Below are 16,732 nucleotides of genomic sequence, written 5' to 3' on the forward strand. Positions count from 1 at the left end.
CTCAGTTGGTAAGCTTTATAGCTGGGAAGCTAAAATGGTTTCTCTTATCATAATGTCATTGGTGATGGTGATTTTGCTGTCGAGATAACAAGCTTGTATGTTGCTATCTGGGTTGGTGTGTTCTATGGTTAAATCTGCGGGATAAATTTCCTGGGCTATAATATCGAAATTGATAACCAGTACATCATCAATGTATCTGTAGAATATAATTTCTTCTTTGATATTGTTTTCAAAATAATGCAGGTAAAGGTTGGCTATGGAGCAAGAACTACTAGCATAGTCACTCCCCTACCCTGCACATAAATGCTGTCTCCCATAAGTACGTAATTGTTTTTGACACTAAGATTAATAAGGTCATGCCAATACTGTTTATTACATCCCATTATATTTTGATAAGCTTCGTAGTAGCGTAAAAGAACTTTTTTTAAATTGTCGTGTGATAAACTGGTGAAAAGGTTTTTAAAATCATAAGTGTATAGACTTCTGATTCTATTGTTTTTGATGTAGCCTAAATATTTTTTGTTATTGGAAATAAATTTAGTATTAGTGAGTTGGTTGGCTATAATATTTAATTTGTCCTCCATTAAGTTTCTGCCAGAGGTGATGAACCTTTTTACATTCGGGACTGCCGACCGGGCTAGCCGGGTGGGTAAAGTGCTTGCCTGGCAACCCAAAGGTCGCGGGTTCGATTCCCGCCTCGGGCTTGGATCAAAGTACTGCAAAAACCTTGGATGGTGCATTATGGCCACAGAAGCCTATGCGCCAACAACTACCAAAAAAAAAAAAAAAAAACATTCGGGACTTTATGGAATTTGGGGATCCAATATACGAATGGGTATCTTGTATTATCTATTTTTAATTTGATTTTTTTGTGAATGGCTATAAGTTTTTTGGTAATGCAGCTAGGTGTAGAGTTCACAAGCTTATATGTATCACTGAGGTTCATCTTCTCTTTAAGCATGTCAATGTAGAACTTTTTGAATATAACTCTGAAGTTGTTATTGGCCTTATCTGTATTTGTAATGACAAATTTATTTTGTAGTTATTTCATTTTATAATTAATTCTTTTAAGGTTGTATTGTTTAATGTAATTTTGGTGTGGTATGATTTCTTTGAATCTAGCCAGAATAAGTTCGGTGGAAGTATTTATCCAACTTTGAAAGGCTTCTACTGGTGTGTTGAATTTGTAGGCTGTTTTAAAGGCAAACTGTAGAAGATCCGTGTAAATAGATCTGCGTGTGTTTTTTAGGTTGGCTTGGGTGTTGGGTCTGAATTTAGTTCCCTTTTTCATAATCTCTTTTAGGGTAAGCCTGTAATGATATGATTGTAATGGGGTTCTATGTATTTTTTATATTTGTTTTCCTGGCAGTAACAGGGTTGATCTGTGGTGTTCATATTAGCAATGGTATTTTTATAGTTACATATGGCCATCCCTATTGGATTGTTTTATCTGTTTCTGATTTCTATTTTGATATTTTTTATAGGAAGGTATGTCTTGGTTTTATTTATGATATCTCTGATGTTGACGTAGTCAAATGAACGATTAAGGAATTTTATAATGCAGTATTCTTTTTTTGTTCTATCTGGGTAATCAATTCCGATTCTAAATTTAAATATATCTTCTAAAGTATGGAGGAGATGTATGTTCTGGATATTGAGTTTTTGGTAAATCTTGCTTAATGCTTTTAGTTTACTGATTTTAAGAGCAAATAGAGTACAGTCGGTCCTCGTATAACACGTGTTTGCATTACACGAATTCGATCATACACGATTTATAAATAGGGGAACGTTATCTTATATAACACGAACCGAATTCGCTTATACACGATTCGCCTTTGTGTTTACAAGAAATGGCAGTCGAACGCGGAATCACCCCAACTGAACGCAACACGATAGGAATGAAGAAGATTCTGAAAATGTATTTATGTGTTTTATATCAGTAAAGGGGAAACACATTTCACCATAATAACGTAAAAACCAACACAATTCCAGTTATCGATATAATAGCAAATGCAATTAGATGGAGTTTACTACCAGTTTATAACAGATTTCACTAGCAGAAACCCAACTGTAAATTGTTTTTATTGTTTTATGGTAGTGTGCTTTAGTAAAATGTGAGGTGTTAATAGTGTATCTCGGCCTTTACGGTGTTGTTTATTCAGTTGCTACACGCGCGCAGCTTTGTTTATGTGTATCAAGCGTGCCTTCTCACTTTGTAATTGTGCTTTATTCCCTAAAAATGAGTAAAATACTTAAAAGGTGTGAAAAGGAAGCGTTCTCTAAGACACTGCAGATTCAGAGAAAAAAAAAAAAAAGCAATATCCATAAACAGAGGCGGACTGGATCAAAAATTCTTAACCGGGAAAATTTATAGTGGCCTCATACTACGGTTTATGGCCAAAATCACACCGGCCCCCGGCCCACCGTGGTTTCCCCCGTAAGGCTTCTGTCCGCCTCTGTCAATAGAGAAAAAATATGAAATTGTGAAACGCTTTGAGCGAAATGAAAGGCCATGTGATATTGCACGTGCTATAAACCTAAATCAGGCAACGCCGAGAATTACAAAGAATGCAGAGAAAATAAAAACAACTCAGTGTAATTAAAATCCATTAGATTAGGACACAAAGAATTGGAAGAGATGGAACGGCTGTCATCTGTTTGGATAGAAAATCAAACAAAAAGCAAGTTTGCTTACGATAGAAGCAAAAGCATTAGCAATATTTTATTACGACTTACGTATTATAATTTATACAGTACTTACGTATTATAAAATACGTAAGTATTTTATTACGACTATTTTATTTAATATAATAATTTTTTTACGAATAAAATACGTATTTTATTCGTAAAAAATACTTTTTTAGTATTAAAAATACTAAAAATACTTTATTATAATATAATATTTTTATTACGTATTTTAATCGTTATAAAATACTTACGTATTTTATAACGATTAAAATTACCCGATTATTTATTGTGTTTGGTAATGTTTTGGTTCCAAATGTGTGTTCAATCTTGGGTGGTCGGCACCTAACCCTACTTTTCCCATAGGGCCTGTTGTTTATATTGCACGATTTTGCATTGCACGAGGATTTCTAGGAACGCAACTATCGTGCTATACGAGGACAGACTGTATTGTGTATGGTTTTCACGTTGATGGGATCCCTATCCCATTCTGTGAGAAGTTTATCAAAGCCGTTAAGATTTTGTATAAATCTCTCTACCCATATGGACTAAACAATAGATTCAATGGCAGAAATTTCACTTACACTGGCCCCAAACAATGTACATATACCATCTTTTAACTAACTAAAAACTTGCACATTAATGGGATAAAAAAAATGGTAAAATTAAGCAAGAACACAGCAACTACAACAGGAATGGGATTTATACCATTCCTGTTGGCCTTAGTTGCTAATGCTCCTAAAAACCAAATAAAAAACAAACATTTACACAGCTCAGGGAATTCATGTCTCACTGCACAGTTACTGCCAGGGCTTTTTCATTTTCCACTACCCTGAATATGGTACACACATAGTCATTATGTTATTCTGGGATTACTGCTACCCATATGCATTATCTTGCATTTGTAAGTGTTAAACTTCAGTTGCCACTTCTCAGCCCATCTACCTAATTTTTCTAGATATTGTTGCAGTAGCATACCCTGGTTACTGTCTTTAACCACCATGCCAACCTTCATATCATCTGCAAACTTATACATTAAGCCTGATATGACTTCACTGATATCATTAATAAATATAGAAAACAACATTGAGTCCAAAATCAAACCCTGGGAAACCCCACTAGTCCAAGAAGGGCAATGTCCATTGATAACCACTCTTTGTCCTCTCTCACCTAACTGTCCCTTCATTCATAGCAGTAACTTTCCCCTAATGTCACTGCTGCAATTTTACACAGTACTCTAGGTATGGAACAGTATCAAATGCTTTTCTGAAATTTATGCACGTGGTGGTAAAATTGTTTTTCGTGTCCACTTCTTTTGTTTCTGCATCATAGTATCCAATCAAACTGGTCAGAAAAGATTGTCCCTTAACAAATCCATGTTGTTATTGTAGTATGACAGCTTTCCTGTCTAAATAGTCCTTCATTACTTCTTCAACCGCCAACTTCATATCCTTAGAGCAGAAGTCAAGTTATCAGGTTCTGTAATTATATGTATCATCCTTTGATCCCCTTAGTCAATTGGAGATGTGTAATACATCTTCAATCCGTAGAGACTCCCTTGTATCCAAAAATTCTCTCATAATTATGGATAAACATTTGCTTACTTCCTCTGCTACCTCCCTATATATAATATTATATATATCATTCACCATAGGTGCCTTTTTTTATATTTATCTTTAACAATTTCTGTTTCACTTTCCTCTCAGTTATCACAAAATCATATAGCATTAGTAGAGGCATACAATGCAAGAAAGCAAGCTTATGCAGCATCAGCCCAAAAAAAAGAAAACCTCCCATTTCACCCCTCCATTCGTTCAAATTGCCTGTCCAGCTGAGCCTTAAATTTATTTAGGCTATCAGCTTCCACAACAGAAGATGGAAGTCTGTTCCACCAATCAGCTACCCACTGGCTAAAGGCAAATTTTCACACATCTATTCTACAACTGTCTTTCCTCAATTTGAATTGTTGTCCCCTTAGGTTCTTAATTTGAGCAAGAGGAACAATCCCATCAGCATTCAGCTTGCTCAACCCATTCAAGACCTTATACACCTCAATCATTTCACCTTGCAGGTACCTACTCTCCAGGTGCTGCAATTTGCAGACTTAAGCCTTTCTTGGTAAGAGCACCCCTTTGTTCCCCTCACCAATCTTGTTGCCCTTCTTTGTACTCATTCTAGCAACTCTACATCCTTCCTAAAATTAGGCCTCCAGACCTGTAAACAGTACTCTAGGTATGGGATAATCACCTCCCTGTCCCTACTAGCAAAATTCCTATATATCATTGCCAAGACTCCATGACCAGCCCTGGTACCCGTCTGCACGGCTCAGCAAACTTGATATTTGACTACACAAATACTCCCAGTTCTTTTTCACTTTCCACTTCCCTGTGTGTAGTACCACACAGTTGGTATGTTTCTCTTGGATTATTGCTACCCATATGTTGTTCTTTGTGGTCAATGTTAAACTTCTGTTGCCACTTCTCAGCCCATTTGCCCAACTTATCTAGATCCAGTTGGAGTAGCATACTGTCTTTACTGTCATTAACAACTTTTTCAATCTTTCTATCATCTGCAAACTTGGACACTAAACCTGATATACCTTCCATCAATATCATTGATAAATATACAAAACAACAATGGGCCCAACACCGAACCCTGGGAAACTCCACTAATAACATTTGTCCACAAAGAGCAGTGTCCATTGATTACCACTTTGTCTTCTCCCACTGAACCATCCCTTTATCCCTTGTAGGAATTTACCCTTAATGACATACCTCTCCAATTTTGTAGAGCAGTCTTCCCTGTGCAACAGTATCAAAAGCTTTCCTGAAATCCAAGTATATGATATCAAAATTATTTTTGGCATTCAGTTCCTTTGTGACAATATATCATATCCAATCAAATTGGTCAGACAAAGACTTCCCCATGACAACCCATGCTGTGTCTGAATTATTATTGCTGTCTTGTCTAGATGATCCTGCAATGCTTCTTTAACCAGTGACTCCATTATTTTCCCTGGAACAGAAGTCAGGTGTGTAATTACTTGTGTCACCCTTTGATCCCACTTTGTGAATTGGGGATACATTTACACATCTCCAGTCCATGGGGGCTTTCCCTGAGTCCAAAGAAGCTTTCATAATTATGGCTAAGGGGTTGCTTACTTTCTTTGTTGCCGCCTTTAATATAACTGAATAGATCCCATCCACCCCAGGTGCCTTCCTTATGTTTAACTTGAACAATTTCTCCTCCACTTTCCTCTCAGTTATTACAAAATCACTTAGCTCTCTGTTAGAGTTTGATAAACATCTGGCATACCCCTCATTGAATAACTCCTCATGTGTGAATGCAGATGCAAAATACTCATTCAGTTTATCAGCTACCTGAGCATGATCATCAATAGTCAACCCATCTATGTTAAGTGGTCCAATCTGATTCATCCCTTTCCTTCTAGAGTTTACATAAGTATAGAACTCTTTGCTGTTTTTCTTTGCATCCTTCGCCAAAGATTTTTCATAATCTGCCTTTGCCTGCCTAACCTCCTTTGTGACTTGATTACAGACTAGCTTTTATCTGCCATAGGCTTCTGTCTCACCTGATATGTATCCCATACATTTCCTTTATATGCATCCCATACATTTTCCTTCTCTGCCATGAGCCTCATTAATTCATCTGATTAATTCATTTAGGCCTAAACCCTGAACAGTATTTCTTAGTTGGAATGAAAAGCCTAGTAGCCTCCAAAATTAAGTCCCTGAAGGGTTCCCATTTAGAATTCAATGTTGGTAACATTTTTTACTCCCCTGTTAGAATTTGATACACTTCTGACATCCCCAACCCTAAAAAATTCCTCCTGTGTTAATTCAGATGCAAAATACCTCTTCAGCTTGTCAGAAACCTCAGCAGTATTATGTAGAGTTAAACCATTTATATCTAGCAAGCCAATGTGATTCATCCCTTTCATTGCTCTATTTACATAGCAAAATACTACGTGTTTTATTATGTAAACATGGCAGTGAAGGGGGATGAATCACATTAGCCCTGCTAGATATAATCTTTGTTGATTTTTTTCAAGCAACAAAAATAGACTTTGTTGCTTTTCTTTGCTGTTGAATTTTCATGATCAGCATTAGCTTGCCTATCCTCCCTAGTGACTGGATTGCAGACTACTTTTTATATCACCTGATAATTTATTTGCATTCCATGTATTTTTATTCTCTATCATGACTCTAATCAGTTCGTCTGACATCCATTTAGGTCTAAGCCTTGAACAGTATCTCTTAGCATAAAAAGTCTAGTAACTTCTACTATTATTTCCCTGAGGCTTCCCATTTAGAATTTGCTATTTGCATCATCATCAGTTTTAATTATTGATTTTATATGTAGAATTTAAAAACTATCTGAGGCCATTGTAGTTACCCTTACCTTACAAAAGCAAAAGCTCTTCCCTGTGTCCCATTTACAGTATTGTTACAACACCTTAATAAGATGTAACCCTAAACTTCTGCAAATTGCAGCTTCTGGAGACTAGGCACCTGCGAGGTGTATAAGGCCTTGAATGGTTTGAGCAAGCTCAATGCTGATGCAGTTCTTCGTCTTGCTCAGATTACTCACTTGAGGGGATATAAATTCAAATTGAGGAAAGACAATTGTAGAATAGATGTGCGTAAATTTGCCTTTAGCCAGCTGGTGATTGATAGTTGGAACAGACTTCCATCTGTTATAGTGGAGGTGGAAAACTTAAATAAGTTCGAGGCAGAACTAAACAAGCATTGGCATTAGTAGAGGCATATGATGCAAGAAAGCAAGCTTATACAACATCAGCCAAAAAAAAAAAAAAAAACCTTTCCTATTTCACCCATCTATTTGCTCCAAATGTTTGTCTAGTTCTGCCTTGAATTTATTTAAGCTACAACTTCTACAATGACAAATGGAAGTTTGTTCCAGCAATCAACCACATGCTGACTAAAGGCAAATTTCAGCACATCTTCCACTGTCTTTCTCTTTCCTCAATTTGGATTTATGTCACCTTAGGTGATTAATCTGGGCAAGAGGAAGAATCCCATCAGCATTGAGCTTGCTCAAACCATTCAAGGCCTTATACACTTCATTCAGATCACCTCACAGGTTCCTAGTTACCAGACAATGTAATTTGCAAATCTTAAGCCTTTCTTCATAAGAGCAGCCCTTTGTTCCATTCACTAATCTTGTTGCCCTTCTCTGCACTTGCTCCAGCAACTCTACTTCCTTCCTAGAATGAGGCCTCCAGACCTGTATACAATACTCAAGGTATGGCCTGACCATTGCCTTATACAAGGGGATAATCACCTCCTTATCCCTGCTCGAAAAATTCCTGTATATCATTGATAAGACACCATGAGCTACTCTTGCAGACTGTCTGCACTGCTCAGAAAACTTCATATCTGACTGCACAATTACCCCCGGTCCTTTTCATTCTCTACCATCTTTGTACCACACAGTTGATATGTTACTCTGGGGTTACTGCTACCCATATGCAGAGCTTTACTTTTGTCAGTGTTAAACTTCAGTTGTCACCTCTCAACCCATCTGCTCAATGTTTCTAGATCTGCTTACAGTAGCTTAGTGTCATTAACAACTTTCGTATCATCTGCAAACTTAGATATTAAGCCTTATATACCTTTATCAATATCATTAATAAATACAGAAAACAACAATGGACCCAAAGCTGAACCTTGGGGGACTCTACTAATAACATTAGTCTATGAAGAGCAGTGTCCATTAATTACCACTCTCTGTCTTCTCCCACTCAACCATCCCTTTATCCATAGCAGCATTTTGCCTTTAATGCATACTGCTCCAATTTTTACAACAGTCTTCCATATGGAACAGTATCAAAAGCTTTCCTAAGTCACTGTTGATAATCAGATCAAGAATATTGCTTTTTCTCATTGCCTCTCTATATGCTTTGGAGAAAATGGTCATCCAATAAATCCACAAAAGTCTTATTACTGTGTGAATTACCAATTCAGAAGTTCCAGTTAATGTGTGGAAAGTTTAAATCCTCCATTATAAAATATCTTGATTTCAAATGAATAGATGGGTAAAATGGGAAGGTTTTTTTTTTGGTTGATGCTATATAAGTTTGCTTTCTTGCATCATATGCCTCTGCTAATGCTAATAAATACCATATCATTGCACTGTTATCACTGCCACCTAGTGGTTCTTTTATTTGCAGATTCTTAATGCATGAAGAGTCACTGCTGATAATCAGATCAAAAATATTGCTTTTTCTCATTGCCTCTCTATATGCTTTGGAGAAAATGGTCATCCAATAAATTCACAAAAGTCTTAGTCTTATACTGTGTGAATTACCAATTCAGAAGTTCCAGTCAATGTCTGGAAAGTTTAAATACTCCATTATAAAATATTGTGATTTGCAGTTTGTTGTATTCATTACTGTAATTTAACCTATGTTATTCTCCTTTCATTTTTTTTTGTTTTCCCATTACAGGCAATCCCCATATAACATGGTACTTCTACAACATGGTTTCGCCGTGTTGTAGAAGTACCATGCTGCAATTTATCATGATTGATAAATTGCAGCAATCCTCGCACAACATGGTACTTATATAACACGGTTTCGTTCTAACAAGGTTAGAGAATTTCTGTAAACCTCGCATAACATGGTATTTTTGAGCTTTTGTGTGGGAGGAAACCCTGCTATTATGTTGGACATAATTTTTCAGAGTTACCACTCTTTTTGAATTCCCACTGTCGACTTGCTAGTCAAAAAAAAAAAAATTATTGAGAAATCCCTGTATTTTATTTTGTTGGGAAATTCCCGTGTTACATTCTGTGCTATTGAACTTGTACTTGTTGAACTTGTGGAAAAATCTACTTTCAAAGTTTTATTACTACTGGATAGCATACCTGGTCATCCAAAAGATTTAAGTCATCCAAATGCTGAAGTTTTGTTCCTACCACCACAGTTGTACTGGATTAATACAACTTCTCTCATTCAGCCATTAGATCAAGGCATTATATCCACCTTTAAAACTGATTCCATCAGAAAATCATTACGATGGATTTCGGAAAAAATTGATTCTGAATCTATTGAAGTAATGGAGGCATGGTACATGGCATGGAGGCATGCTATGATTCTGATACAGTCCACATTTCTCAATTGTGGACTGTATCAGAATCATAGCTTTATCGCTGAAAGAAGTAAAACTGTCAGTGTTAAATGTGTGTAGAAAAATGTATGGCCAGAGTCAGTTCATTCAGGAAATATGATCAAATAGGCAGAAAACAGAATTGGTGCGATAGTAGAACTTGCTACGTTGGTACGAGGGTAAGACTTTGATTATATGACTACTGAAGCCCTCGTGGGTAGCACAGTTGATAGAATCGCTCTCCTCCTCACATCGGCTGGAAAAGACCCGAGTTCGAATCCCGTTAATGAAGGGAGGAATTTTTATGGATCTTTTTCACAACATGGCTGAGTTAGTCGGGTGAGGGTAGCATGGTTTTTTCTCCCAGAAACTCTGGTTTTTCATCCAGCAAAACAGAAAATTGACCTCAGGACACATGCAATTTATAGACGATATACACAGAGTAACAGGCGCCTCCGTAGCCAGGTGGGAAGGAGCAGCAGTGCGTAGTACACGCTTCTTGATTAGACCGGGGTTCGAGCCTGTCACCACCAAATACGGAGGATGCGGAAAGGTCAAGGAATGACCACTGCATATCCCGGAGCAATATGGCCTTAGTTGCTAATGCTCCTAAAAAAAAAAAAAACCAAATAACAAAAAAAAATAACAACACAGAGTAACATGGCCTTAGTCACTGATGCTCCTAAAAAAATAAAAAAAGATATGATTACTGAAGCCATTCAAGAATTACTGTTAGAAAAAGAAGCTGGCAAAGCGGATTTGGTGCAAATGGCATCGGAGGTAAACTCAAATCAATTCAGATGATGATATCACAGGTGAAAATTCGGAACTTCCAAATTTTACACTAAAAAGCATAGGGGAAGGCATAAAGTTAGTCGAGCAATTAGGATCTTATTTTTTGAATGCAGATTCTTGAATGAAAGAGCCCAAAGTTCAAAAGGGAGCTTCAAAAATGCTTAATTCCATACGATGAAAATTCACAAAGATTTATCAAGCAAAAGCAAACAAACCCAGATTACTGATTTTTTTAAAGAGTAGAAGATAAACGAAATCTAGAATGGTGTATTTTTATTAGTTTTGTTAACGAAATAGTTATATATTTTTGTTAGTTTTTGGAATCTAACCTCCCTTTTTGTACTTTTTCCTAGTCCCGTATAGCACGTTTTCACACAACACGACATTTTACAGGAACCTAATAACCGTGTTATATGTGGGTTACCTGTACTTATACACAACAAACTGACTCAACAGTCAAACCATGGTCAACTGAATTAACTGGTTCACTGCCTTAGATTTATGTGCCTTTAATGAGGGTTCGAGCCCGTCACCACCAAATACGGAGGATGCGGAACGGTCAGGGAATGACCACCGCATATCCCGGAGCAATATGGCCTTAGTTGTTAATGCTCCTAAAAACCAAATAACAAACAAACAACAAAAACAGCCTTTAATGAGCATAACTCCTCCTCCCTTCCTCCTGTCCTGTTTGTCCTTTCTGTACACATTGTCACCTCCTTACCCCAATATTTAAATACTGCATTCCTTATATCTCTGATATCCCCTCAGTGTTCACATTTAATGACTTCAAAGTACTTTGAATTTATCAAATTTATTTGCTACATTCATAGCATTAATGTACATGCAAATATATCTTTTGTTACTCTTAGTAACCATAACACAGTCTATGCATTTGCTTATTCCATGAGGTCCCTCAGCAGACATTGAAAGACACCTTGCTTTACAGGTTGCTGCATTTTCCAATAGAAGTAGTGAAGAATCACTTACACCTCTACCTTTTTCTGCCTCTTAATCTGATAGTCTGCCTAGCAGTTTTCTGACCCACCTAACATTCCCTTGATGGCATCAGTAAATATTCTAGAAGGTTTACTTAAATTAAAAAAATTATAGTCATAGACTGCTTATAAGAAAATTCTCATTTTGCCAGAGTCATTTGCAATCAGCATAAATTACTAAATTATGTAAATTTAAGAAATGTTTTGATTTGTACCTGAACGAAATCAAACGTTTTTTTTTTTTATCATTATTATTATTTTTTAAAGTCCTTCGTGAATATGCCTTTTTTCCCCTTGCATCAGTTGGCTTTTATTAATACTAATATATTGCCAATACATTAAAACGGTTCTAAGAGTAATGTTGGTAACTACAGACTGGTTAGTTTGAATTCAGCAGTAGGAAAAACCTTAGAGGCAATGATTAAGAGTGCAATCTAGGGACATTTAGATACATATGGCATTCTGAAGGACACACACACAACATGGCTTTGTGAAGGGTAAATCATGCTTAACTAACTTAGTAGGCCATTTTGACACAGTTACTTATGAGCTGGATTTAGGGAATAATTTCAACATACTTTATTTGGATTTTAGCAAAGCATTTGACTCACTCCCGCACGAGATGGCGCCTCCTTAACCAGGTGGGCAGGAGCAGCGATGCGTAGCACACGCTTCTTGATTAGACCGGGGTTCGAGCCCGTGACCACCAAATACGGAGGATGCGGAAAGGTCAGGGAATGACCACCGCATATCCCTGGAGCAATATGGCCTTAGTTGCTGATGCTCCTAAAAACCAAATAACAACAACAACAACCCTCACAAGAGGTTACTGTATAAGCTTGAACAGGTTGGAATTACTGGTAAGATTCTAATATTGATTGCTGGGTGACGTCAGGGCAGAAGGCAGAGAGTTGTAATTAATGGATATTCTTCAGATTGGTGTAATGTCAGGAGTAGGTCCCTCAAGGATCAGTTCTTGAACCACTATTGTTTCTCATTTTCATAAATGACATTGAAGGGATAGATGGCATGATATCAATATATACAGATGACATAGATTGGCAGAGCCATTAATGATTGGTGTCAAGCAGTACTCCTTCAGGATGACTTGAACAGACTTCAAAGATGGTCAGAGAATGGCAGCTATGTTTTAATATTGTTAAACTTGGGGAATAGCAACCCACAAATAAATTATACATTTGGTGGGATTGAATTAAAAACAGTAGAAAGGAAAGGGATCTGGGAGTTACAATATGGGCAGATATGAAGTTTTCTGAACAGTGTAAACAGGCAGCAAGGAAAGCCGATGGTGTCTTATCAATGATTTATTGAACGTTCTTCTGTAGAGATAGGAAAGTCATAATCCCACTGTATAAGGCAATTGTATTCCAAATATGGCCTGTACAATTGCTTATACAGTGGGATATTGACCTATCTCAACAGAATAACATTGTATGGAGATCTCATTTAAAAAAAGACATTGAGCTTCTTGAAAGGGTCCAAAGACGTGCCACTCGTATGGTGAGATTGGCAGAAGGATGACTGTATGACGAAAGACTCTGATTATGTGGGCTACAGAGCTTGGCAACCAGGCACCTCTGAGGTACCTGATTGAGGTTTATAAGGCTCTGAGAGGGATTAGTAAAATGAATGAAGGTGGAATTCTTACTTCTAAACAATTTCAGAACTAGGGGACATAAATTCAAATTACAGGGCTTGAGGCTTAAATTAAATTGTAGGAAGTTTTCTTTTAGACAGTGAGTCATTGATAGCTGGAATAAGTTGCCCTCATAGGTAGAAGATGCTGACAGTTTGAGTAAATTTGAGAAGAGTCAACTGGATACTTACCTGTGTGAGGAGGGAAGCATATAATTTGTGTTTATCTATGCAAGTTTTTTTTTTTTTTTGCCAGTGTAGCAAAAGCCTGTGGCTTCATTGCACTATATAGCAAATACTATTACTATTACTTTTATTTATTACCTTTGATGAGAAAAAAAAATTTCATTGGGGAAATATTTAGTATTAATAGTGGCAAATGATGCAAGAAAGCAAGCTTGTACATCATCAGCCAAAAAAAAAAAATCAATTTCACCTATCCTTCCCCTCCAATAGTTTGTCTAGTTCTTCCTTGAATTTATTCAAACTATCCATTTCCACACATCTATTCTACAACCATGCTTTCTCAGTTTGAATTTATAGCCCCTCATGTGCATAGTCTGAGCAAGAGGAAGAATCCCATCAGCATTCAGTTTGCTCAAGCCATTTAAAGGCTTAAATGCCTCAATCAGATCACCTCACAGGTGCCTAGTCTCTGGATGCTGCAGTTTGAAAAACTGAAGCCTTTCTTGGTAAAAGCACCCTATTGTTTCCCTCACCACTCTCATTGCCCTTCTCTGTATCCATTCCAGTGGCTCACTCTACATTTTTCCTAAAAATGAGGCCTCCAGACCTGTATGCATTACTCAAGATATGGCCTGACCATTGCCTTACAAAATTACCCCCTTATCTCTGCTAGCAAAATTCTCGTATATTATTAACAAAATCCCATGAGCTGTCCTGACAGCCTGTCTGCACTACTCAGAGAACTCCATATCTGATTGCATGATTAAACCCAGGTCCTTTTCATTTTCCATTACCCTGGAGGTAGTACCTCACAGCTGGTATGTTACTCTGGGATTTTTAATGTTAATGTAAAATGTAGCAATACAGCAACTGTTAAACTGAAGCATATTATTTAAGGACGTTGAAAATGACAGTTGATACTATGTTCTTAATTGTGCAAAAAGAAAATTGTGTTAGTTGTGCTCATATCAGTACAAAAGAAAAGTACAAAAATAATTTCCACAAAAAAAAAAGATCTTAAATGCTTTTATATGATTTATATAAATCTGTTGTTTGTTTGTGTATTCATTAATCCACATCAGTATTTCATTTTAATGTACATGTGCAATTTATGTAGGAGATTTGCAGGTATGATGACAAAGTGGGATAGGATATATGTCTATACAATGGGAAGTCATCTCATGAGTATGAATAAGGATGAAGTAAGTGTAATTTTCTGTTGATACAGTTTATTTGCATTTCACTAGTTTTAGTATTAATTACTAATGGCATTATTCATCCAAGTTTAGTTAGGCCTCCAATGAAGTAAGATTTTCTTGTATATTATGTAATATTTAAAGATTTGATGTTGAAATTCATACACATGTAAACATAAAATAAACATAAAGATATGTTTAAGAACGTAAGGTAAGAACACATATGTTTAAGAACATAAACATAAGGTAAACATAAAATCACAGCCTTTTAAACTGCACTGCTTGCTTGATGTTTGTGGAGCAATCAGGTACGGGACATGATATTGCCAAGGGGGATGTCTTTGTGTGCGCGCACGATGAGTGAGGAAATGAGGCGAAAACTCAGCATTGTTATGGGCCTATATGGGAGCTTGAAGGACAGGGTGGGTGCCCTCGAAGGATCTAAATTGAGGGGGCCCATCAAGTTCCCAGCTGGCCACATCAACGCCAGAGCTTGCACTTGGTCAGTGCATTCTGCCTTGGGGGTTTCCTCAACACAGCGGCAACCCCCAAGGCAGAATGCACTGATCCAACAGGAACTAGTAGTTGTTGGAGACTATTGTCAGGGAAACAGGGAACATGCTATGTGAAAAAGGATAGGTGGAACAGGACGAGGGTATGTCTGCCAGGGGCAAAGGTTGATGACATTGTAGAGCAGATATCATCTTTTAAGGGCACAAAGGATGATATTTAGTACACATTGGCACTAATGATATTAAGAGTAGGAGACCGACAGAATTACTTAACAAGTACAGGTCACTGTTGAAAGAAAGCCGTGAATTAGGGATGAATTTGAAAGTGTCTGCAATTCTGCCCAGACACGATAGGAGGGAGTATATGATGAGAGCCTTGTCAATCAATTCTGCCCTGGAAAGATTGTGCAAGGCTCAAGGGATAGAATTTTTTTTTCAGCCTGGTCTGTACTTGTTAACAGGAGAGACTGCTTCTACATGGATGGGATACACTTAAATAGAAAGGGTGCAAGAATATTTGCTGATGCTATCGAGGCAGTGTTAGGTGGGTCGGAAAACTGTTAGCTTGAGGGGGGGGGGGATGCAAGGACTAATAGATTAACAGTAGCCACTGGCAGAGGTGAAATTGATTCTTGCACAGCTTCTATTGGAATGAGCAGCAGCCTGGAAAACAAGATGCAGGGTATTTCAGAGATTGCTGGGGGGGGGGGGGGGGTCATTGCAGTACAAGTAAATACATGGGTTGTGTTAAGGTAGCTAAGAATAGGAACAGGCGCATGTATACTAGCATGTACACCAATGCTAGGAGTTTAGTAAATAAATTTTATGAATTTGAGGTATTGCTCAGAACATCAAAGGCAGATATTGTTGGGAATCAGAGACGTGGTGTCACACAGATATAAGGAATGCAGAACTGGAATTTGGGGAGTACAATGTGTACAGGAAGGATAGACAAGATAGGAAGGGAGGAGGGGTTATACTATTAGTTAAGAAACACATAAAATCCAAGGAAGTGAAGCCAGTTGACATCGCTGGACAGTGCAGTGTCGATTCAGTTTGGTGTCACATAAACATTGGGAGATAAAAATTGAGAGTAGGAGTGTGCTATAGGCGCCTAATGACTGATGAGTATAAAAAGGAACTGTACAGGGAAATAGAGTGGGCCAGTAAATCAGAGAGTCTAATAATGGAGGATTTTAATTTTCCAGATATTGATTGGTATTTTTGGGTTGGTCACTCACACACTAGCAAGGCTTTTGCAGATTTATTGGATGATTGTTTTCTACATCAGCATGTTCGGGAGGCAACTAGAGGGAGTAATACTCTTGATTTGAGTGTGCTTCATTATCAGTGGTGATTCTTCATACATTAAGAATCTGCAGATAAAGGAACCACTAGGTGGCAGTGATCACAGTGTGCTGAAGTGGGATTTACTCAAAGAGGTAAGTACCATTAGGGGGAAAGGGAAGGGTTATTGCTTTTGTAAAGGTGACTACGGTGGTCTGAGACAGTATTTAAATTCTGTACGGTGGGACCAACTAATGATGTTACCA

At 37.4% G+C, this 16,732-nt stretch overlaps 1 protein-coding gene across 1 annotated transcript in view; it reads left to right on the forward strand.

Moving 5' to 3' along the window:
- LOC150080676 (DCC-interacting protein 13-alpha-like) overlaps positions 1-16,732 on the forward strand; it is a gene marked incomplete in the record, with an annotated part of 341,505 nt that overhangs the window by 161,414 nt on the left and 163,359 nt on the right. Inside the window, 1 exon segment of the mRNA XM_090381733.1 lies at positions 14,589-14,673. Coding sequence (XP_090237859.1) covers positions 14,589-14,673 — 85 coding nt within the window.

The sequence above is a fragment of the Mastigoproctus giganteus genome, chromosome 9 (genome assembly GCF_048544385.1).
Source record: "Mastigoproctus giganteus isolate SK-2022 chromosome 9, ASM4854438v1, whole genome shotgun sequence".
Taxonomy (NCBI): Eukaryota; Metazoa; Arthropoda; class Arachnida; order Uropygi; family Thelyphonidae; genus Mastigoproctus; species Mastigoproctus giganteus.